Below are 23,556 nucleotides of genomic sequence, written 5' to 3'. Positions count from 1 at the left end.
TCGCCCCCCCCCCCCCCGGAGATCCTCCTACACTGTATATGGCAAAATGATTTTTTTATGTTAGACTGTGCCTGTGATGAGAAAAAATTCAATGGTCTTTTGTGTAAACCAGTACGTTTTTATACTCTGGAACTCGGAGGCATGGTCTAATAGCAATAATGGAATATGCATCTTGCTAGTTAATATATTAAGGCCATCTTTACTGGGACAGGTATTTTTTGTTGATGTTGATGCAGTTTTTATCTCAGTATGACTCATTTCAAATAAATAACTAGAATTTTTAGATGTCACAAGGTGGCATATTTATTGTGATGTACTGTAAATGTTGTTAATTTACAGAACTTGCACTTTTATATTTCTGAGTAAAATTAAAAGAAACGTGGACATGAATTTTGTTCCTTTGCTTCTTGAGTTTGACTTTTAACTGGTTTGACTTTTAATTGGCCTCCTGAACAAGATGATACCAAGTATTGGGAAAACTTCTGGGATGTCAGGTGACTCTATAAGAAATTTTTCTAGTCAGCAATTACCTCCAACCTTTGTTTTTCCAGTATAATTACAGTCTCCTGGATTAGCAAGTGAGTTACGTGTCATGTAGAGCTCAACCATAGGGTGAACAAGGTTTAAGGTACATTTTTAAGACATCAGATTCACTTGTTCTTCATTGAAGAAAAAGAACCACGTACAATTGTATTTGTTGTATTCCTACACCTTTGAAAAGTGTTTCTGTTTTACTCTAAAGCAAGCACTTTAATTTCTTCTCTGACTTTGAATGCTTTTTTCATATTCTAGTTATGCTTTTTTCCTAAATAAAATTCCCCAAATGCTGTACTGAATTGCTTTTCAGCTTGCAACAATGTGATTGTTTCTTTCCAGCCATTGATTGTACTTGTGTTTAAGAACTGCTCTGTACCTGCTGCAAGTCTGAACAGGGGCAGCTGTTAGGTTGGTGTAGGGCTGATCAAACCTTGCCAGTGGGGTGAAAGCCAAGTAGCCTGTACAGCACTCAACTTCCTTTCCAGCAATCATTATGAAACACTAACAGTGGTAGGAAGCACTTTCATTAGAAGTTATGCAATCCTAAACAAGTATTGTTAAAACTAATCTTAAGAAGTAAATTTATGCTTATATGTCTTATAAGGCAATTGGGCAGTCAGTGGCATCTGCCAGAAGCTTTGCAGGCAGCCTAGAGCACAAAGGAAAAGTGAAATTTAGGAGTAACAGACTTGTTCAATTAAAGTTATAAAAGTGTGCCTTTATTAGGAGATGGTGAAAAGTGGTGTTCCTGATCACCAGGCCTCTTCTTGACCTGTTTCCTACCACACAGTCAGAAATACAACTTAAAGCAGCCTTTCCAGAATGAAATGCTGAATTATTTCTATTTCTGGTCACTTTTTGGGTGCGTGTTTGGACCCCACAGCTGGACCCAGCACAGGTTACCAGCATAGGTGCATATTAGGGTTGCATATTCCTTCCCTGCTTCTGCTCAGAACCCCTTCGCACAATTGCCCAAGATCTTCACAGCCTACTTACCCCTGTGTTTTAACCACCAGTGTGAGTCAGCCATGGGGAGTTCATGTGCAGTTGTCTTACAGTTAGCCCTAATGCTTCCATTGCTGGTTTATCTTTTGATGTAACCTATTCCAAGATGGTGTTCCAGTCAAATAATATGTTAAGCTCAGCGGGACTGGCTGTTGGTCAGTGTTCCTCAGGCATTTCTGGCAAGCTGTGCTTACTTAGAGGAGATGTCCAGGTGGGCAGAGGGAAAGAGGTTAAGAGAAAAAAATTACCTGTTTGAGTTGAGGATTTGAGAAAGAAGGGAGAAAGACATCAGAATTTGCTAAGCAAAATAATTTTTGTAATAAAGACCTCCCAGTCTTCCACTAGAAGCAATATGTTTACTGTATTGAAAAGAGGTACCACTGGGACTTCCTCCCAGTTAATGAATGACCCGATCCCTTTTCTGGTAGAAAAATAAGGCTTATCTGGGCCCTTGATTTGCTGAACTTCTGTCCAGTCTGTATGATTTCGACATTGTCTGGAAACTGCTACCTCTGCAAATGGGCAAAAGGTGGCAGGACACGGTAATGACCTCAGTTGGGCAGGCTGCTCATGGGCTGACAGGCCCTTGCCTATGGGGCCAGGGGGTGATGTGTGTTAGTGAAGTACCTGGTACACTGCTCTCGATGGCTTCAAAAACCAGCATTCAAGTCCCAGCACGGTGAATTAGTTTCCAGACATATTTTTTCTTATAGCTGCTCTTTAGTTTCAGACAGACAAATTTTTATGTTAGCTCCTGCAGCCTTTTTAAATATTTATGGCAGTTTATGCTTCCATTCTGTCACCTCTGGTAATATATTTTACTGTGGTTTATGACATCTGTACTTAAGCATCTTTGTGCAGAGAAGCAAATGTGCAAGTTCTCCTCTGCTCTGTAGTCATTGAGGACAGTTTTGAAGTAACCATGGCCACCTTTGCGCTCAGGTATGTGTAATGCCTTTGTGAAGGCCTGTTGCTTCCATATGCTCTCAATACAGAAATCTAGACTTTGGATTGTTATCCCTGCTCCAAAAAATGATGCATTTTCCACTTCTCAGATATATATTCTTGAAATATTCTTTCTATGGGAAAGCTCTTTTTCCTAGCTTCACAAGTCATAACATATGAATGTTTAATGTTTTAAATATTATGATCTGTGTTGTCACTCTCCAGGACTGAAGAGATAATGTGAGAAGTTTTCTTGAGAAATTACTAAGGATTCAAGAAGCATTTTGTGGTGAGTTTACTATTAGCATACGTTCTTATGAATGAACGTGAAAGTCATTCAAAATTAGCAGAGAGTTCTGCTACAAGTATGTTACTTTTAAAATCTAAAAGAAGCTAATGTAGATTTTCTAAATGCTTTAGTACCAACGAGTTTTAAATTTTCACTCCTGCTGGAATTCCTCTCAGGTTTATATAGAGGTGCAGACATCCAAGAATGCAAGAGCAGGTAGGTAGATGATGGTTTTCCAACTATAAAGAAGACTGATCTGCAGCAATGTTGGTGGTTAAAAGTTTTTATTCCACAGCAGACTCCTGATCCTGCCTTGCCCCTGTGATCTTTCTGTCTTCATCATCCTCTGAAACACAGTGGTAACGTTGAAAATAGAGTACTACACGGTGACCTTTTTTGTGCTTGGTGTAGTGGAACAGAAAATGATCTTGAGTGTACCTACTATTAATGTGTCCTGGGAAGCAAATGTCACCTGCTCCTATCACCTGGGCCAGGTGAGGTTTGTTTCAGGGTTTGCCCTTGCATTCATAAGGTTCTGCAGTACAAATGAAGCCATTATGAAGGAATAACTTCATTCCTCTTGGGGTGTGGCTGAAGAGGTTACAGTCCCCAAGCAGTGTCCTCTGAGGCCCTGCTAGAGGCCGCCAAGAAACATTGCTTCTCAGGTGCTGTATTTTGCAGTTTGTTGGTTCAAATCCCTTGGGGTTTGTACGTCACCTGTCTTAAAAGGCCAGGCTGTAAGCAGGGGATGGTCTGTGCACCCACCTCTCCACCACAGCTGGCACAGGGGTGGGATGTGGCCACAGCCTTTCTGCTTTTTGCAGGTAGCAGCATTAGATTGTGTGATGGCAGTGATGCCTTTTCCTGGTCTTAAAAGCAAGAGTCATACACGGTTAGAAGGGGAAAAGGGACTTTACCATGGTATTTATTTTAAGGATCCTTAGGTGTACACGTCCAGGTCATATGCATCGAGATGCACCCCGCCGAGTCTCTCCCCCCAACATCGGGTATAACATTATAGGTTTTACTAATTAGCAAAGATTCCCCAATGAGAGGCTTAAGTGAGCCCCTCTCCCCAAGGAACCTTCCCCTGGATGGTTCTATCTTGGTTTACAGAATATGTTCTGGAGAGGACCTTGGGGTCTGGGGCACACTGATCCCTGGCTACGAAGCTTCTAAAATGTTTAGTCTCTTAGCTTGACAAACAAGTCCAAGAATGTAGGCAAAAAGCACTAGGAATACAGAAGTTACAAAAAGGTATAACGGGGGTATAAAAGAAAAGGCAAAAATCTTCATGGCATCAGCATCATAACCTGAGGCTGAGGAGAAAATTACCCTCATCCTGTGCTGGGAAGAAATGTCTGGTTTGGCTGCTAGTGAGGAAGACAGGTTTTGGCAAAGGCCCTTGCTTAGAAGGGTTCTGCTTGTGCTGTGCATTAGGCAAGTCAGTGGCAGAAGGCAGGAGCAGGGTTCATGGTAGTGTGGGAAGGGAGAAAAGGCAGCAGCTCATGGGAATGTGTGAATGCTGTGGGCAGATGCAGGACCTTGCACTTGGCCTTGGCTGAACTTCATGAAGCTTGTGTGGGCCCAATCCTTGAGCTGGTCCAGGTCCCTTTGGATGGCATGTCTTCCCTGTGGTAAATCAGCTGCACCACACTCAGCCTGGTGTCATCTGCAAGCTCACTGAGGGTGCACTTGATCCCACTGTCATTAAAGAGATTAAATAATTTTAGTCCTAGTACAGATCCTTGAGGGTCCACTTACTGCTGGTTTGTTTCCACCTATCTAGCTGCTTCCTTATCCATCATACCCATATAGCTCCAATTCAGCAGCCAGAATGTTGGGAGTGGCTGTTTAAGATCTTCCAGAAGTCCAGGTAGATGACATCCACAGCTCATCCCTTGTCCACTAATGCAGTGACTCCATCATCCAAGGCCACTAGATCAGTCAGGCACAGTTTGCCCTTGGAGAAGCTGCAGCTTGTGTTGGCTGTCTTTAACCACCTCTCCGTCTTTGGTGTGTTTTGATGTATCTGCCAGAAGGATCTGTACCATGATCTTACCAGGCACAGAGGTAAGGCTGACTGGTTGGTAGCTCCCACAGTTCTCCTTATCACCTTTTTTTAAACATAGCTGTGATACTCCATCTTCTCCAGTCACTGGGGACTTTGCCTGACTGCCATGACTTCAAATATGATGAGAGCACGGCTGCATAATTGAGAAATTATCATGTGAATGCCTGTGTTTTGGAAACGTCCCTGTCTGACCATACAAGAGGCAGCCAGGCACCTGGGCTAGGAGCAAGGTTTCCTCTGGAGTCTTCCCCCACAGTGCCAGCATGGGATTTGGGACTCAATGTGCATCAATGGGGTGCTAACTGGATTGCATAGCTGCAAGGCAGCCTTTCCTTTCTGTGGCATTGCCCAATACTGACAGGTTATAAATGGGTCTGACTTGGCTTGGCTGGGCAGGCAGAGTAATTTTTTTTCAGAAAGGATTTAGCTCTGTAATGCCTTGAATCATGTCTCATAATTTCTGATGCTATTCAGAAAGCAGCTCAGTGCTGAGCTGTGATGTTGTATTACTGTGCTGGTTTTACATAGAATCATGGAATGTTAAAGGGTTGGAATGGACCTCAAAGATACCTAGTCCCAAGCCCTCTGCCATGGGCAGGGACACTTCCCACTAGACCAGGCTGCCCAGGGCTTTATCCAGCCTGGTTTTGACGACTGCCAGGATTGGGGCAACCTGGGCAACCTGTTCCAGTGCCTAGCCCACCTCACAGTAAAGAATTTCTTCCTAATGTCTAAACTAAATTTCCCCTCTTTCAATTTGTACCCATGGCCAACACTTGCTAATCAGGCTGGAAACCAGACTGATTGGTTGGTTTGATTTTTTTCAGGGCTGAGGGTTTTATTAACCATGTGATGGGGTGCAGTTTTCATCCCCCAGTCTCTTGTGTTCTTCCCTTGAAGCCATTTTTTGCTCTGTATCAAAAATTTGTTCATGTCTTACTCTGTTCTTCACTTGGATACCTGTCAATTCAACTAATCAAGATTCTTGAGGAAGCTAAAATGTCACCACCTCTGCATTTAAAATAACTTGTATGAATCCAGAGTTCTGAGTGGTTGGAGAGAGGAGATGTGGTCTTCTAAGTGGCCTATCTGATGTGCCTAATGTAAAAAGTATAATCATAGAATTGTTAACACTGGAAAAGACCTCCAAGGTCACCAATTCCAAATGTCAGTCCTCTGTAGCTGGAGAACCAGGGCCCCCAGATGGCCAGGCTGATGTTTCAACGTGATGTAACTGAAGCTTCCTCAATCTTGTGGGAAGCATCACCTTTCACCTCCACCATCACCTGCTCCTAAAGATCCATTACAGGTTGTACCTTTCTGCACTGAAACCAAGGTTACCTCAACCAGTGAGGTTGTATCATTGTGTTGGGATGATGAGCTGATCATGGATGTAGAGGTTCCATCTTTTATAGTTTCCAAAGTAATTCCCTTTGTAGACCGAACAGATTATCTGTTAAAGATGAAGCAGCCATTAAATGCAGGCCAGGCCTCAAGTACTACAGCTTTAGGTCCATCTGCTGATGATTTAGTTGTCATCCTGAGAGAATGGAATCTACAGCACAAGTGGAATCAACTGAGAAAGTTTGTCATGTCAGGTAAGAAAGTTTGGGCATTCCTATCATCTTCCTGTTCCAGCTTCCAACTCTACAGCTTCATCAGTGGTAAATAAATGGAAGATGACCTCTGTCAGTGCAATGGAGGGTTAGAGGTGACTTCTGAGAAACTGCTGAACCATCACTGTCTGCCTGGCCCCAGTGCACATGTTAAATTTCACTGCCATCTAGTCCATGAAATGTGGCTCTGGCCAGGACACTCTACTCCTGAGGGCAAAGAGGCAGGTAAGAGTGAGGGGAAGGTGCCTATTGACGATAAATGATCTTGCTGAAAACCTGTATTTTCTGAAGCAGGTGTTAGGGACCTAAGATGTAATCCACGTGTCCTGTGGCTAATGAGAAGTGACTAGTTGGAGCCCTAGTTTTGATCATTTATTCCAGCAGTGACCTAAGTTTTTCCACTTAGAAAAAAAATGGTGGTGGTTGCCTCTGGTAGCTGGACTTGGTGAGTTTCTGCAGCTGGGCTGAGTAGGTCAGCACTGGTCATCCTTCCACAAAGAGCAAGAGAGCTGGTGCTTATCTTTCTAGGTAAGGCCTTCACCAGCATCTCTTCCCTGGGGTGGCATGTGCCTAGCTCAGCCCTTGCCCAGCTGGAGAAATCCTCCAGCGTGGAGCTGTCCTGCCCCTACTCTCCCTGCAACAGTAGAGCCTTTTGTAGAGGAGAGTTGAGCTGAGGTAGATCTATAGATTAACAGTAGCTTTTTGTAAAAAAATCCAAACTTTTAGGCAAGTTTCTCCAAGTTCAGTTTCAGAAATACCACACAAAAGAACTTCTGCTCTGATGATGAACATTTTGTCACCCACATACCAAACAGTGCTTGCTGTCCCAGATCCCTTCTGTATCATGCTTGCTTTCCCTAGGTGTGTTGCAGTGGGGATTTCTGCAACATGTATAGACAGTGAGGCCTGTAGAAAAGAAATAGGGACCGATTCTTGCTAGATGTTTCAGAGATGTTTATTTCTCCAGCCACATGGCCGGGGCTCTGCAGAGGAACTGAGGCAATCACAGGACCCGAGGGTCCTTGCCCGCGCAGGGAACACAAAACAACCAATGGGGAACGAGGCTGAGCAGGGCGTAGGGAAACCCCCTAGGCCGTGCCTCTACCCCAGGGTCCCCTCTCCCCAGACCCCACGGCAGGGGGGAGGAACCCCAACAAAGGTGTAGGCGTGTTTGTTTAAGACATAAGGATTTACACTATGACTGGAGCTCACAGCTCCTGATTCCAACAATTATTTCTGTCTTTTTAGCGACAGCCTCAGCTGCCCAGGACAGCCACCACCACATTCTAATGTGTGGACCTTCTGTTGTCTAACTTAGTTGAGACAAGGTCAAAAACCACCACAAAGCCTTCCTCTTCCTGGAGGTGGGGTTCCTTATTCCTGGGCAATGCTCAGCTTTTCCAGGGGAAAAGATCAACAAGAGGGTCAGCTGTCACAAGTGTCTGTTCCAAATTATGTGATGCAAGAAAAATAAAAGTGGGGAAATCCTTCACCTTTTGTTCTAGTGGGCTCTGATGTTCATGACATACACGACTGGAAACCTGTTTCTACCCATGCCATCTTTGGCCAGCCAAAGGTTGGTTGTTTCCCTGACGAGAAATCAACAAGCCCTGGTTCTAATTCTGCAGCTGAAAGTGCAACTAAGCCATGCACAGCCAGTGTTGTCCCAGTTGCCATCCTCTGATGATGTAATGTCTGCAAAGACCAGCTGGTAGTAGCACACAGTAAGTGCTCCTGCAGAAAGTTAAAGTGCTGCAAGGACAGGCTACCATTACATCAGACCCCATGCCCCAGAGCAGGGTCTTGAAGAAGTTAAGCTTGCTTCTTTCATAGGAACATGCTACTGTTTGGATTTTACTACTCGAAGCCTAATTTAACCCTTTTCAAAATAAAATAATTGAGATGATTGCTTAAACTAGTTGTCCTATGTAACAGCCCCTGCCTTCCTCTGCTTGTTTACAAGTAGTGTAATAGTCCTGCTCTGGTTTTAGTCTGAAGGAAACAAGTTTTTAATCTCACATTTAAATACATCCTTTTGCCTGGAGCCTGAACTTGTAGCATTTGTGTAATATTCAGAGTGGGGCAAAATACCCTCCCCTTGGAGCGCATTCGGGTAGCACCTAAAGTAGTTCTTGCACACTGTCTACCGAGTTCATGTTAATTTTTAAACAGGTAGAGAAGAGAGGCTGTTTGCACTTCAGGAAAAGGTCAGGAGGGATGGAGTTTACATTGCAATAAACCAAATAATGTTAAGCAAATGTTAAAAAAAAAAAAAAAAAGCCCAGCAATTAGAACTGCATTCTGCATTCCCATGTTGAACATCCCAAATGTTAGCTTTGTGTGAACTGTGCCCACTGCCCCATCTGCTGGAGCTGTTCCAGTGAGGAGCCACCCAGCCTCTCCCTGTGCTGATGTGGTGTAGTCATGGGGGGCAGGCAGGAACTAAATGCTTTGCTCTCCGTAGGGCGAGCATTCCGTGCTGTGTGACCTGCACTGACCCACCAGCCAGGCTGCTTCTGCGGATCTTAGACTCACACCTGGAAGATGGCACAGCACTCAAGACAGATTTCAAGAAGCACTGGCCAGAGTAGAGAGTAGAGGCTCCCTACAGATAGAGCAGGTATTAAACTCCTGCATCTACAGGTCATTGTGAGAGCTGGGCCCTCACAGGAAAGGCTGCCAAGGAAAAGGCTTTCCCTTATCTATGCAAATATGTCTCAGCATCAGGATCTGGGTAATTCAAGTAGTGCCTGGAATAAAAATAGAAAGCATCTCATTGCCTTATTAACAATTTCAGTAGTCCACTCAAAGCTCAAGCTGCAGGAAGCTCTCCGTTCCCCAGCCCTCCCCACCCCCAGAAGGAGACTTCCTGCTTAGGGAGAAGAGAGGTCCCTGGAGCACAGGGAAACATATCCATCCTCATTGCAGCAGGTTTTGGATGAGGCTTGCTCAGAAGGGGTCAGCACTGTTGAACACCACTCCCTTTAGACTAGATGCAAGAAGTTTTTAAGCCTTTATTTAGTAGCAATTAAATTATTCAATTAACACTAACCTCCAGACAGCAGTTAAAATATTGTACAAAGAGCAGCTCGTCCTCTAGAAGCTCTGTACACAGTTCAATATAAACAGACTAAGATTGAATGCACCCCACTGAAAAGGGGTAAAGCAGCTGTGCACAGGAGGCCTCACTGAGGTGCTGTACTACCTTTGAAATGCACAAGACTTCCTCCCAGGGAGTTTGCACAGTACAGACACAGTCCTGTCCCCCTGCCATGTTCCACCAGGTCATTCCTGGACTGATTAGGTTCTTGCAGTGGTGCTGGGCACCGGAACTTCTAGTGCATGAAACAGATTCTTTTAAACCTGTTACTAGTGTGCAGTTCAAATCAAATCTGTAGATATTTAAATGGCTCTTAATTCCTTAAACCATAAGGTTGGTAACAAAACAGGAAAGCAAAATTCAAAACACTGCACAAAACACTGAATAAATAACCTCTGAGTAATGTTACCAGCTTAAACAACTGCATTACTGCTCCAGAGATGGGAACGCTTCTGGAACCTCCTGAGCAGAGCTCAGGCTTCAAGGGAATTACTTCAGTAAAAGAGAAGTCACCGTATGAAAAATTACATCTTTACAGAAGTGACGCACCCTTTTCTTCATTTAAGAATAGAATATTGCAATTACTTTGTGTGCTTTTTAAACATTCCCATGTCACAATAAATAAAACCAGTTTTACTTGTGCCAATGTTATCTACAAAATAAAGTATTCACAGAACAGCTGAAGGTGTTCTATTCCTCATACACCACAACCTAATATAGGTGTACTCAGGGCAGCTTGAAACCACAGCAACTTTGTCCATGCAGGACCCACCATCAGCCAGGAAAGTTATTCCCCTACCTTTAGGACTGCAGATCATGTACCACCAGATTTATTGCAGAGATGCTTAATATTCTGTTTGATAACATGTCAGTATTTTCAGGAGATAAGTAGAACAAGGGAAAATGTTAAAACAGATTAAGACTTATTTGTATCAGTCAGAGGCTCCTTACTGCATTTTAATAAATATCAGGCAAGTTAAAGTAGTTTCTGTCCCAGTAGTTGCCAGAGTAAAGCCAGTCCTGTGTACCAGTGTGGGGATTGGGGCCTTGGTGGAACCATCTGCAAGGAAACATACAGCATGTTAGTGAGGCTATTAACACACACAAGTATGAGTTCAGAACTGCTTTGCTGCATCTTCAGCAGTTTATTGCACAAAATTATTATTGTGATTGCAGGAGTCCTCTTGGTTTTAAATTCATAAGTGAGTTTAAAGTCATTTTCAGTGACCACATTTCCCCAATTGCTACACTGCCAGTGTTTTGCCATTTGAAGCTGCCAAGATGATTGCATAAAAAAGGACAGGTACAGCTTTACTTCAAAGCAGTTGTGAACAACCATTCTGACATGCACAAACAGTAACAGTTTTTGCAAGACATGTAAACACCACAAGCACTCTAGTCCTGAAAACAAAAAGACGTTATTTCCCTGGATCTAGATTACCCCTTGTTTTTTAAAGCCTTGCAATGCACTTCCTCATAGAATTGTAGAGGTACCTGGGTTGGAAAGTACCTTAAAAATCATCACCTTCTTTGACCTTTCTTTTCTGGTTAACATGTGTAGGAGCCCTTTGTGTTATTTTTTGCATCCCTTGCCAAGTTCCAGCTTCACCTTGGCCTTCCTTACCCCATCCCTATACAACTCATCTCTCTACTCTTCACAGGTGACTCATCCTTGTTTCCACTGCCTGGGCATTTGCTCCCTTCCCTTTAGTTTGACCAGCAGTTTACTCGGAACAAGTGTGCCAGCTATGAAACATCACCCACAGGCTGCAGGAAACGTCGTGGATTATTACCAGTTAATACACTGTGTTACACTGTTGGCAGCAGGAGACTCATCTGAATGCCCAGAAAGCTGATTCCATCTGCATGGAGCTACTTGCAAGCTTTTACTAAGCTGGTTATTAATAGAAACACTGAAGCTGAGCACCTGCTTTCTTTCCTTTCTTCTCCCTTCCTGCCTAATCTGGAGGCACTGTATAGCACACAGTGAATGCCACTTTCTGTTTGGCCCAGTTACTCAATCTTCTGCCTCGACAGCACACAGTACCAGACCTCAGGCATATTAACTTCCTTCTGTATTTTGCCAAGCCACATTTATGGCACAAGCCAGCTTGGTAGAAGCTGTTTCTGTGGTTAATGTGCTCTACAGCTTCCTTTCACGTCCTCACTGACCGCAGAAGCCAGTTGTTTCTTTCTGTGACTCACTGCAGTGACCACACTCAAGTAAATCATCTGTGTGCAAGGCAGCCTGTTTAACTCTGCTCTTCCCTTCTCCAGCACCGTAAGGTTTCAGAAGAGAAAAAGCACAATCCAACCAAATATAACTTGATCTCTTGAAAAGGCAGAAGCCTAAAGGCCACCAGTACTGCAGGGTTATGTTACAAAGCAGGGCAGCTCACGGGCAAGTCTTGCTTGCTTGGCTCAAAAGGACTTGAGAGAGCTGTGCTGGAAGAAATGCCTTGTGCTGCCTCCACAAGAGTAACTGAACAGGGGAACACTCCAGTGGTTCTCCTGCTGTCCTGGTTAAGTGAACTGAAGTCAACAGAAGTCATTCACCCCTAGTACTGTACATAGCTCATTCCTGCTTCTCCTCCCACTGGAGGATTCAGCTATTCCCAAATAAGAGGTGTATGGATAGGCTCAGGCATCCAGTTCACTGGTGACAGCAGCTCATTCCAGAACTGAAGCCAAACATTTGCCATGAGACAGGGCTATAAGCACAGTGACCCCACCTCTCAGATTAAGGAATTCTACCACCCCACAGCTCACTAGTGTGTCCTCAACACTTGTACAGGTCAGGACAGTGTGCCCCTGGCTCCAGTGCCCACCTACTTCAACAGGAAGGGGAAAGGCAATGGGAAGAACTAAGTTTGAGAGACATGTAAGACCTAAACCAGTCAGTGATGGGGAAAAGACAGGACAGCTTTCATCAAAATCAACTGCTGTATTTCAGACCTGAATTAAATATTTTTACTCAAGACTTAAGATTACTGGTCAGCATTTAAAATATTAAGTGTTCAACATTAATCACCTCTTGAGAAACACTAAGACCCCACTAGTAAAGGGGATTCAGAATAAGTAAGTTTTTTAAAAAATCAGTCAGCGCTTTGGAGAATTGTCTTATGAGGGAGGAATTCTACTAGACAAAGGATGAAACCTGTTTTTCTGTGGCAAGGACATGGCAGTAGTTTAGATCTGAGTTCATAATGCACTGCAGAATAAGACCCACAGATGACCTGGGAAGAGGTAGGAGAGTTCTTCACAGCAGGCACTTTTTCCCCCATAGCACAACTCTCCCTAACACTTAATGTTCATCCTTTATAGGCAGCCACACCTGGCATTCCTACCAGGAGTTTTCTGCCAAAGCTTTAGAAATATCCTGGAGAGCAAAGAGTTCTTAAAGGATATCCCAGACACATGCTGAAGAGGTGTACAGAATCTGCACCACAGCAGTTGCAGAACCTTGTGAATGGTGTCTGAATTAATTATATAACCCAAAAACCACAGCTCCATGGAAATTCCTCAACTTCCAATGCCAGCCTTAAGTGCTTTGAGCTGTATTTAAACTACTTCAGGCACCTGGAAGAACACTATGTAACTATCCCAGGCTCTGAAAACGCCCGGTGAGAGCTAGAACTACTCTGAATTCAGGAAACGAAGCGAGAGCTGCGAGGCTGTCCAGCAGTTAGAAGCTTTACAAAGATGTTAATTCTCAGCAGTCTCTATGCAAACAAACCCAAACAATTCAGGAGAGCAGGCACAGGAAAAAGACAAAGGCAGTCATGTCCAAACCTGGGATTTTGGGATGGTGGGTGACTTCATTTAAAAAAAAAAAAAGAAAAATGTGATTTATAGTTACAAACATTTTAGAGATATTTAATCCACAGTGTCTGAGTGAATTAATAATAGAGAAGAGAGGAGCCTTGCTTACTTAAACTTTAGCCCTACTGTTTTTTTCCTGAGAAGATAATGCCAGTTTGTTACTATGCATTTAAATAGATCTCATCTGGTCAAACCAGATTCACCTGGTCAGGTTTTCACACTTGCTTCTTAGCTTGTGTGTAAGAGCACCCAGATGACTCCTCATAGTTTAAAGAAAACCCCCAAAACATCCCCAGAACATCCTGGCAGGTCCCTTGTATGCTAACTTTTCCCTTAGCTCCTCTTACTTTTGTAGTTAGGGGCCCCCTCCAACAGAAGGCAGTGTCTTGGATATAGCTGGGTGATAAACTGGGTGAGAACACAGCACTATCAGCACAGAGCCACTGGGCTGAGAAGTCATGGCTGAGCTCACAAGGGAGGAGCCTTTCCTCCTCTCTTTGGCCAGGCATGCCAATTTGAGGCAATTATAAATTAACCAGCAGCCACAGTCCTTAGAAGCAGCTGTCAGAGGTAACATCTCTGTCGTGTCAGAACCAAGAAGTGCTCAGAGAAGACAGCACACTTTGTATTTGCATATATTTACATATAGGTGTGCAAGCAGGGAGGGAGGGAATGGAGAGCAAGGCTGACGCTTCCCTCTGGAAGCGCTACATCCTGCTGGGACCGAGTCTGCAAACACAACAGTGGCACTGCCAGACCTGACGCTGTCTGTCTGCTCTTCCTGCTGACACAACACTCTCTGCATGTCACCAGTAGAGACTGTCACTTAACCTGAATGCTCAAAGCCTTTACATAACTACACACACACTGAGGCGAGGGCACCAACCTCGTCTTCCAGTCTTCCTCTGACTTCGAACGATTTTTGCGGGCGGTCCTCTGTTTTTCTTCTAGCCTCTTCTTTTCTTCACTAGCCAGATCTTGAACAAATAATAATACAGAAGATGTTGAAGCATGATATATAAGACAGGGATGTTACTTCACCTGCCCCAGAAGATAAATAAATAGAAGTAAACCAGTAAAGGTTGTCCATTCAAAAAGCCTTCTACATAGCAGTGAAGGTTACTGGTTTAGTTTAAGAGCTAAGCCAGGCCAGCTGTGGCACAGGATCAGCCAGTGGCATCCTAGTCTTTAAGACCACTAAATATATATTTATCCATGGCCTGAGGACCCTGGGAATGTGTCTACATAACAGCAAATGTGAGCTAAGGGAGGTGGCATATGTAGAATTTATTTCAGTAGGGAAAGTAAAGATATGACCAGTTTATTTCAGAAGTCTAGCCACCTGCTTCTGGCTGAGTTTTGGGTTAAGTTGCTCCTGGTGCAAGTTAGTTCCTCATCACCAGAGGTTTGAAACACTCATCTCCAAACCACAGAGAATTGTCTTTCTGCAGCATCCCTTCATTTTTTTTGTTAATGCACTAATGTACCATCCTAAACAAGCAGAACAGTTGCTTCTCTTTGGTGGGAAGGATGATCAGAAGGTCTAAGGAGTCAGTCAGACTCAGAAGCAGATTAGATGAAAGTCAGTCTCATACCTGAATCCTCAAAATGTATTTCATACACATCTTAAGTCTTCCAAGAATGATTCTCTTAACTACTTTGATCAGCCATTCCCTGTTGGCTACTAACCCACTGTGTATAACTACCTGCTACACAAACTTCATGCCACTAGTATATCATGAAGGAATATGGTCTGCTGCTAACATCATAGTTATTTGCACTTTAAACACAAAAATTACTGGGGCTGCTCTGAACCAAATATATCCATCATCCTGGCCACAAAGAGTTGTACAGGCAGGGGAGAGTGGCTGTGGGAATTCACTGATCTGCTTTTCTAAAAGCCTCAAAGACATGGTTAGCAGCTTCTGAGAAAACAGAAACAAAACTGCAAAACTGCACTGTATTATACCATGACACTGGTTTTTACTGCTACATCTCAGACTATTTATCAGAAGTCTCACAGTTGTTGCCCTGTTATACAGCTGAAACTGAATCAGGGTTTCATGACTTACCCCTATCAATTAGCAAGCAAGAGAAAGCAACAGCCCCCATGCTTAGTCTACAAAGCTGGCCATCCTGCTTTTAATATTTTAAAAGCACACTACCTCTACTCACTGGAAGTCTCATTATGTTATTTCTAATTCACTATTCTAGGACAGCAGAAGTGTTCAACTCCCAGTGAAGTATAATTTTGCATCAAGTGTATTTTTTGGCATTTTCAGCTTCACTTTAATAGTTTTGACTGCATTTCTCAGAACTGGTACATCAAAACACTCCCTCTGCATCAGGCTGATGGAAACAGAAACTGAAAAGTTCACAAGTATTTCCTTAACACTGTGCAGATATTTTCCTTAATACTGCTTTGGTCACCAATCTGAACCACAGCAGCAGATGTGGGAGACTATGAAGAAGATGAGCTCCATCCCAACCATCCCCTGTACAGGGGGGTGACACCAGGAGCTCAACACAGCCGGCAGAAGGCTGTGTTAAGGAGCTACTGCCTGGCATCATGGAGGAATGCATGGCCAGCTACTTACTCTAGTTGTCCATCTAACAACTTTTTTCCAGTCCCTCAGTTTAAAGAAAAAATAAAACTGCCTTTGCCCATAACTGAAGTTACCTATTTCTCCATTTTCCATAGCTCTGATATCTGGTCGTAGCCGGCAGTCAGTTTTGGGAATGACACTCTCCATTTCTTTGTCCAACTCATTCAAAGCCATAGCAAAGCTTGTAAAATTATACATCTGAAATGCAGAGATGAAGATGAAAGGTGACTTTACAATGCCTCTAGCTGCTGTCTTAGTGCAGAAGAAAAATGCTAAAAACAAATATCCAAGTGCTTTTGTATTATTTAATCACTCAATATAGGATTGCCCAAGATACCAACAAAAGTGCCCTGTCAGGCAGTGTAGGTGATCCTTGGTGTTTCTGTTTAAGGAGGCCAGCATCCAATTACTCAGTGCACTCTTCCTCCTCTCTTATCTTCTTTCTCCAGCCCTACTGGTATTTTCTCTATCTCTGTAGAGAGATTTCCCCCTTGATTAAGGCAGTGAGGGCATCTTTTCTGCACCAACTCTTTGTCTTCTCAGTTGCACACAATACCCTTGTATTCTGCCTATTGGTCTCCAGCTTCATAGCCTTTCACACACCAACTTGTGCCATGCAGGTCTGTCCTTGGAAGTGTCTGGCCCCTAATAAAGCCTTCAGCGAGATTTCTTACACGGCTGGTGCCTCAGTGGGGGAAGCAGGATGGAGAGAAGAAGTGAGGAAATGCCCCATGCCACTATCTACACGAAGCAGCCCATTTTCCAGAGAAATTTCACTAATTCTAGACTGATCGGTGTGGCAGTTATCCTTCCAACCCCACGTTAGAAAGTTACAGTTGTGCTGGGGAAATTTGTTGCAATAAACAGGCAAATCCAGACTTGCTAATGACAAAACAAATGGATGTGTTTTGTGTAAACCATACCGAGTAACAGGATAGCACACATTTTCAATAAGAAGCAGCATAGCTGACCTGTGCTGAATTTGGAGGTCTTGGAGTTATCTTCCATAGCAAAACACTTCCAGGAATAACATACACGCTCTCAGAGTCTGGCAATGGCATCTCATCTGATTCCTCTGTATTGCCCACCTAAAGGCAGCACACAAAGAAAAGAGTAGTTCTTTGAAGTCACAAATCATTTACACCCGATCATTCAATGCTGGAACTTACAGAAAATGATTCCCTTGACGAAAGGTGAGTAATTTCAGCAAAGAGACTTCTCTAGATTCTGGTCAAGAAGGATTGAGGCATTAACATAGCACACATACTCCCAATTCCCTCCCAGTGGAACACTACCAACAGTTTCTTCCATCAACATCTTTGTAGATGTAAGCTGGATGTTCAAGTATTTAGAGATGTCAATTTTTCCACCTCAGAGATGTCCTGTTTCCTCAAGTACAAGCATTTTCATGCCTGATACTTAGCTTCATTACTGCTTCATTAAACGTGAAGAATAGAAGCCACATTCCTCATCCTTCCACAACAAAGAAATACTAGCACAAAATGCAGATGCTGCTCAGTTTGTGCACAACAGAAAGCCCTTCTTACTGCTCTGTGCCCAGAGGAGCCTTCCTTTCCATTAACTGCTGCACTACTGAAATGGCAAACTGCAAATGTGAAATGAATATCCTAAATTAGCTACATCTTCTGGGAAGGGTATGAAGGCTGACACATACTGCCTGAGGCAGCTGTAGCCACAGGACTGTGAAATGCTTTTCCCAGAAAGGAAAAAACTCCACGGAGGGTTACTGGGGCAGTAGAGAGTAACTGGTGATCAGAGTGTAGGTGTGACCTGAACTAGTCCTAAACCATCCCTGTTTTACACACAGCTTTCAGGCAGCTGGGCTCTGATGCTGCTGACATTAATTCCACCACAGAAGCGGATGTTGGAATATCAAACTAAAGCCACGCTGGACAATGAATAAGGCTCTCCCAAGAAAACCTGGTGTCACAATCACAGCTAAAAACAGCAGCACGTTTCAGAGATCACTGGAGATTAAAGCCCAACTTAAAGGCAACTAATGCTTTAAATACTTTGGCTGCAGGCCAGCAGCTTTAATCCTGCTGCTAATAAGCTTTGCTCTCCCATGGTTGCATCAGGTAATACCGAAGACATCCAGTACCCAACATGCACTCAGTTGTCCTCTGAGATAATTCATGTGTTCCATTTTCAGGAAAATCAGACGTTGTAGTAAGGATTTTGCTTCACTGAGGAGACCTTCACTGTGCTTTTAATAATGAACAGTCAGCAGAACAATGCGCAGGCCAGGTTTAGCCCCTCAGCTCTCAGGAAGACAAAGGGGGCTTTTAGTTGACTACATCTGAACTGTGCTGGCAACCTTGTCATTCTGTTCTTTAAATGATCCCAATCATTCCTTCAGAAATTGGGAATTTGAAGCAGGACACATCAGAAAGACATCCTTGTATCAAAACAAGGACAATTCAATATCAGACTGTTGAACTCCAAGCCTTTTATTTAAAGGCTACAGTACACAATGTGATTTCTGCCTTGTTGGATACATGATCTTAAAATAGCATAAGAATTACAGAGAAATAAGTAAAATGTGGATTTTCTTATGCTCTTATCACGATGATCCATATTTTATGCTCAGTGCTACTCGACTGTTCAGTATATTGCTGTGAGGATAGTTAACAGACCTGCCAAAGCAAGACCTCTTTAAATGAGGTGTCTGTAAATGAGGCACATGTGAGGGCAGTTGCTCTTGCCTACCTTATTCTCTTCCATGTATTTGCATTGAAAGTTACACACAAAATGCTTCATCTTGATTAAAAAAAAAAAGTCATTCCAAGCAGAACCATGCATGGATCTACTATAACTCTTTTCATGTTAGTAAAATATCACCTTTGTATACCTGAATGCTTGTCTAGTTCCCTGAAAAATTATTTTCCTCTAAGTTTCATTCCTATAAAAATGAAAGGGATTCAGGCGAAAATCTGGGGTAAGTTGCAAAAGAGCTCTCATTCGAGCAGGTTCCTTCAAGGGAGGCAGAAGCATTTCTTGATTAGTAGCAATGCAGCATGAAGTAATAGCTGGAAAACAACTACATAAATCTGAAACTTCTAATTAGAAGTTTAAAAAGCCATGTACTTTTGTGCCTGAATGAATCCTTCAGTACCATGAAGGGAAAAACCACATCCAGACATTATATGTGAGACTTGGCTCATCTAAATGCTCCAAAACCATAGAAAATATCAGCTCCTCAGACACAAGGGGCAGTGGGAGTACATATTCAACATAGACTACCTGGTCCATACCTAGCATTACAAAGCCTTCATTTTCTACATAGAAAGGGCTCTGTTAATTAAGTAGGAAAAGCATTTTCCTAGAGTCAGAGCAACACTGCAGCTTGAGTTTTATGAAACAGGATGCTCCATTTCAAAATGAAAAGCAATGATCATCTTGAGCATTGTTGGAAAATGCAAACAGGCCGCTGAGCAAAGACACAGAGTGTGTTTTCCTTTGTTCCTTCTCCCTAGAGTTCTCCTGGTCAGACTCCCAGAGAAGCAGCAATCCCCAGTGCTTTACCATTCTCCTGAGGACAAGCACTGGAGCAAGCTCAGATACAGCAACAATCTGAACCTGCACAGGCACAATTGCTTTCAGAGTTCTCCATCTCTTTTCTTCATAAGTTTCTGAAGAAACTATCAACACCCAAACAAAAAAAAAAATCTGACTGCAGTCACCAAAGGGGAACAGTCCCTGTCTTAAGCTGCTATGTGAGTGGCTGTTCTTCACCAAGCTGTATGTTGTCACCATCACCATTCATCCTAAACAAGAAGCTTAGTGCTGACTAGAAGTTTGGAAGAATCATGAATGAGGTTTTTTCACAAGAGAAAAAAGCAATCAATTGTGAAGAAAAATTTAAAAATGCCAGGACTTCTCCAGTTGTGAAAATTTAATAGAAAACAATAAAAAAAATTCCTTGTAATAGCTGGAAAAGATGATCCTCTATCAATTAAGAAACTAATCTGTCCTGCTTCTAAGAATCAAAATCCTCCCACTAGAATATGTTACCATATATGATCAGAAATGGCCTAACTCATGGATATGTTATTTCGTCCATGTAACTTGGGAGGAAGAGGCAGGTAATGAACTAGACAGTATTGAGATCACACCAACTTTCGGGAAGTTTGAATACAAATCTAAGAGAAGAAAGAAAGCATTTTATCCCTTAATATTGGTACTCATCCAATCTGTTTTGTATCCTACTAGGAAAGAGAAGATAAGTGAAGAAAAACATAATGCTCCTAAATGCTACTAAAATATTTAGCAGTCTTATTATGCTTTTGAGATCCCACCTCTTTATGTGATTAATACCTGTTTACTGCTTTTCTTCTCTTCTGTATTTTTCTTGTCGTTTTTCTTGTAAGCTTCGAATGTAGCTGGGTCAACACTGTACAAACACTCAGTCCACTTCCCATACAACGCACAGAGTTTCTTTTTGCTGTAAAAAAAAAAAAAGCAGACTAAGTTTACAAAGGAACTTAAAGAGATTTATTTCCCCATTTCAGACAAAAATATGTGAAAGGAGAACTTTTGAGGGCAACTTTGAAACTCCATTATTGGTATTGCAGAATTCATAACCCTGCTGTTGCAGGTTCATGCCCTTGACAGACTGTTAAAGGCATTCTGTTCTACAGCTCCCCTCAGAAACAAGGGCAGCCATTTGTTTCCCACTTAGAATTAAGCTGTTACCTTTTGTCCTGAATGTAGCCTTCAACTTTGTGCAACTCCTTCCCAAAGAGGCCGCAGGGCTTGAAGCTTAGTACACATTTCTCACCAGTTCTGAAGGCAGAACAAGACAGCACCAATTACTTCCAAATGCTTTTCCTTTTCAAACTTACAGGAGGTGAAAGCACTCACACTTAACGTACTTATGGTTAGTTATTTCCACGTTTCCATACTGCTCGATCCAAAGTTTGCCCACAATAATGTTATGCACGCAGCATGTAGGATTTGTCCATGTGTAGGCTTCATTGTGCCTAAGGGAAGGGAATAAAAATTAGAACACTGTATTTTTGTACTGGATGTAAGTCCTTCAATGAGCCATCATCATTCCAAGTCTTGAAATGGGCATGGCAATAAGTCAGTAAACCCAGGGAGTTTATCAACCTATTGCTACTGATTTTATCAATTCCTTAAAACAGTCACTTTGGTGCAGTCACTGTTAGCATGGAAAGACACAAGGAAAGCCAACAGGACTCAGGCATGCTGCATTTAGCAGAACTGATGTCCAGGCACTTGGAGAACATCCAGGCCCAGGCCTCCACTGGTGCTATTAGCAGCATGCAGCATGTATGGGGAAACAATGGCAGTTCCTTTCATCTTCCCATCCCCTCCTCCCCACAAAGTGATCTGCCCTAAGACTTTGGGATGTGGGTGTTGGACACGTCCGTTCCTAAGCCATGAGACTCTAATGCATACTAATCATCAAGGATGAGGCCCTGTGCCCCTTCAATTATTACTGATCCACTTACTCAAGAAGCTCCAATGTCATCGTGCCTTTTGGTTCCGCTTCCACACTCTTGCCCCAGAATTTGAGTTTAGGATAAATTGATCCATGAAACACAAAATCATTATTTAAGCCTTCAGCATAGAAAGCACTGATTGGTGGATGATGGCTGACTTGCTCTGAGAGAAGTCTAAATCCAAGATCATCTCTGTAAAATAAAGATAAGCAGAACTACGTATCAAGTGTAGTGAAGTTGCAGTTGTTTTCCCTGAGGTGAAAGAGGTATTTGGACATTTGGTATTTGCTGCTGTACTCGAGGCAAGAGTTAGTTAAAAGCCTAGGCTAACTGAAAAGATCAACTAAAACACAGAACGTCCTCATTTTAAATAACTAAGGATTTAATATAAAAAAGAAACAAGAACTACCAGATCTGGTGAATCTGTATAACTACTTTTGATACTGATCTCTTTCTTAAAATTTTCACCTAAACACAGGCCAAAATATTAACTGGAAGAAAAATGTGCTTTTGGTGCAGCTACACATTAATAGACCCACATTGCTTATTAGGTACTCTGAACAGTCCCGTATGCCCTCCTTATGTACCATGCACACTTTGCACTCATAACATTTCAGGGGAAAAAAAAATTTTTTTGTAGATAAAACTTGCTTTTGAACCTGGCAAATTTCAGTTGCCTGCTCTGAATTGAAAAGTTAAGTAGTTTCTCTTCACTGAGAGGTGAATTGGTGAACACCAACATGCATTCCGTGCACCTGCAGCAGCTACTAGGAGAATGGCTGGAAGCTTATGAGCTGAAGTGCAGTCTGCAAGCCAGCTGACAAATCTCATGAAACATCTCTTACATGGAATACCACCCTCCAGGGCAGGCTCTGTTCATTACCTGATCAGTTCATAGGTCTCTCCAAGCAATGGGTTGAACGGCTTCCCGGTGCGTTCCCACTGCGAGGCTACAGCAGACACAGCAAACGCAGCAACACACTGTTCAGAGGGGTAAGAGCACACAGCTCATCAACAGCAGCCATGGTGTTACAGAATACCACAATATTTTCCTAGACAAGTGTCCTGGCTTCCACTGGGATAGAGGTGATTTTCCCCCCAGTAGCTGGTATAGTGCTGTTTTGGATTTAGAATGAGAATAATGCTGGTAACTCACTGATGTTTTAGTTGTTGCTAAGCAATGTTTAGCAACAAAGCCAAGGACTTTTCAACTTCTGATACCACCCCATCAGGCTGGGGGTAACAAGAAGTTGTGAGAGGACACAGCTGGGAGAGCTGGCACATTGACCAAGGGGATATTCCATGCCATGTGACATCATGCTCAGTATATAAATAACCTAGGGGGAAAAGAAAGCAGGCTGGGGGCTGCTGCTGCTTGGAAACTGCCTGGGCACTGGTCTGCAGGCAGTGAGTGACTGCACTGTGCATCTCCTGTTTAGTCTATTCTACTATTATTTCCTTCCCCCCCTGCACAGCTCTATCCCCCATCCCATGGAGGAGGTGAGGGGGATTAGGGTGAGCGAGTGGCTGTCTGGTATTGAAGCTGCCTTGAACCATGACAGTCCTGGTTCTGTACAAACTTCCACCACATGGGTCACATGCACCTGACTTAATGTGCATCTCTGGATAACTGCTTGTCATCCAGGTCATCATAAATCACCCCCAGCAGGCCTACTTCCCTCAGGTACTGATACATTTTCCAAGGTGCTCCACTTGCCTGGGTGACATCTCCCTTGAAGGAGTCTCTTTCCTTCACACCTCACATGAGTCACCTCCACAGGCTGAGGACTTGCGTCACTTTTCCGATCACTCTGTCACTGCCCCCTTTCCTAGAAAGGGATCCTACCTGCCTGGCTTCCTTACCCTGTAATTCCAGACTACTGGCCCTATTATTACCTCAGCATTGGAGCAGGCTGGTGACAATGTGTTCACCTGGAGAGCAGCTGAAATCCTTTTGTGTACCTCACGGCTCACTCAGGGATAGGGATTGGGTGGGTACTGCCTCATTCATGAATTCTTCATCTCCCTCCTCCCCAGTCAGCAGCTACCTCTCCTCTTCCTCCTGGTCTCTCA

The 23,556-nt window shown here is 43.2% G+C and overlaps 1 protein-coding gene across 6 annotated transcripts in view; it reads right to left on the bottom strand.

Annotated features, from left to right (window-relative positions):
* Positions 1-9,460: 9,460 nt before the first annotated feature.
* Positions 9,461-23,556, bottom strand: part of OSBPL1A (oxysterol binding protein like 1A) — an 80,194-nt gene continuing 66,098 nt past the window's right edge. For all 6 annotated transcript variants that reach the window (XM_042029627.1, XM_042029616.1, XM_042029637.1 and 3 more), the window contains 9 exons: positions 22,367-22,464; positions 21,493-21,675; positions 20,890-20,997; positions 20,711-20,800; positions 20,333-20,459; positions 16,966-17,082; positions 16,069-16,192; positions 14,275-14,365; positions 9,461-10,626 (listed from right to left, as the gene is read on the bottom strand). In XM_042029627.1, the coding sequence (XP_041885561.1) occupies positions 10,524-10,626; positions 14,275-14,365; positions 16,069-16,192; positions 16,966-17,082; positions 20,333-20,459; positions 20,711-20,800; positions 20,890-20,997; positions 21,493-21,675; positions 22,367-22,464 (1,041 nt within the window). In that variant the 3' untranslated portion in view covers positions 9,461-10,523. The remainder of the gene's footprint in view (positions 10,627-14,274; positions 14,366-16,068; positions 16,193-16,965; positions 17,083-20,332; positions 20,460-20,710; positions 20,801-20,889; positions 20,998-21,492; positions 21,676-22,366; positions 22,465-23,556) is intronic.

Source organism: Corvus kubaryi, unplaced genomic scaffold, assembly GCF_017639235.1.
Source record: "Corvus kubaryi isolate FWS band 111438036 unplaced genomic scaffold, C.kubaryi_AGA036_p1.0 132, whole genome shotgun sequence".
Classification (NCBI taxonomy): Eukaryota; Metazoa; Chordata; class Aves; order Passeriformes; family Corvidae; genus Corvus; species Corvus kubaryi.
The sequence above is the reverse complement of the archived record's forward strand: the minus strand, read 5'-3'. Positions and strand labels throughout refer to the sequence as shown.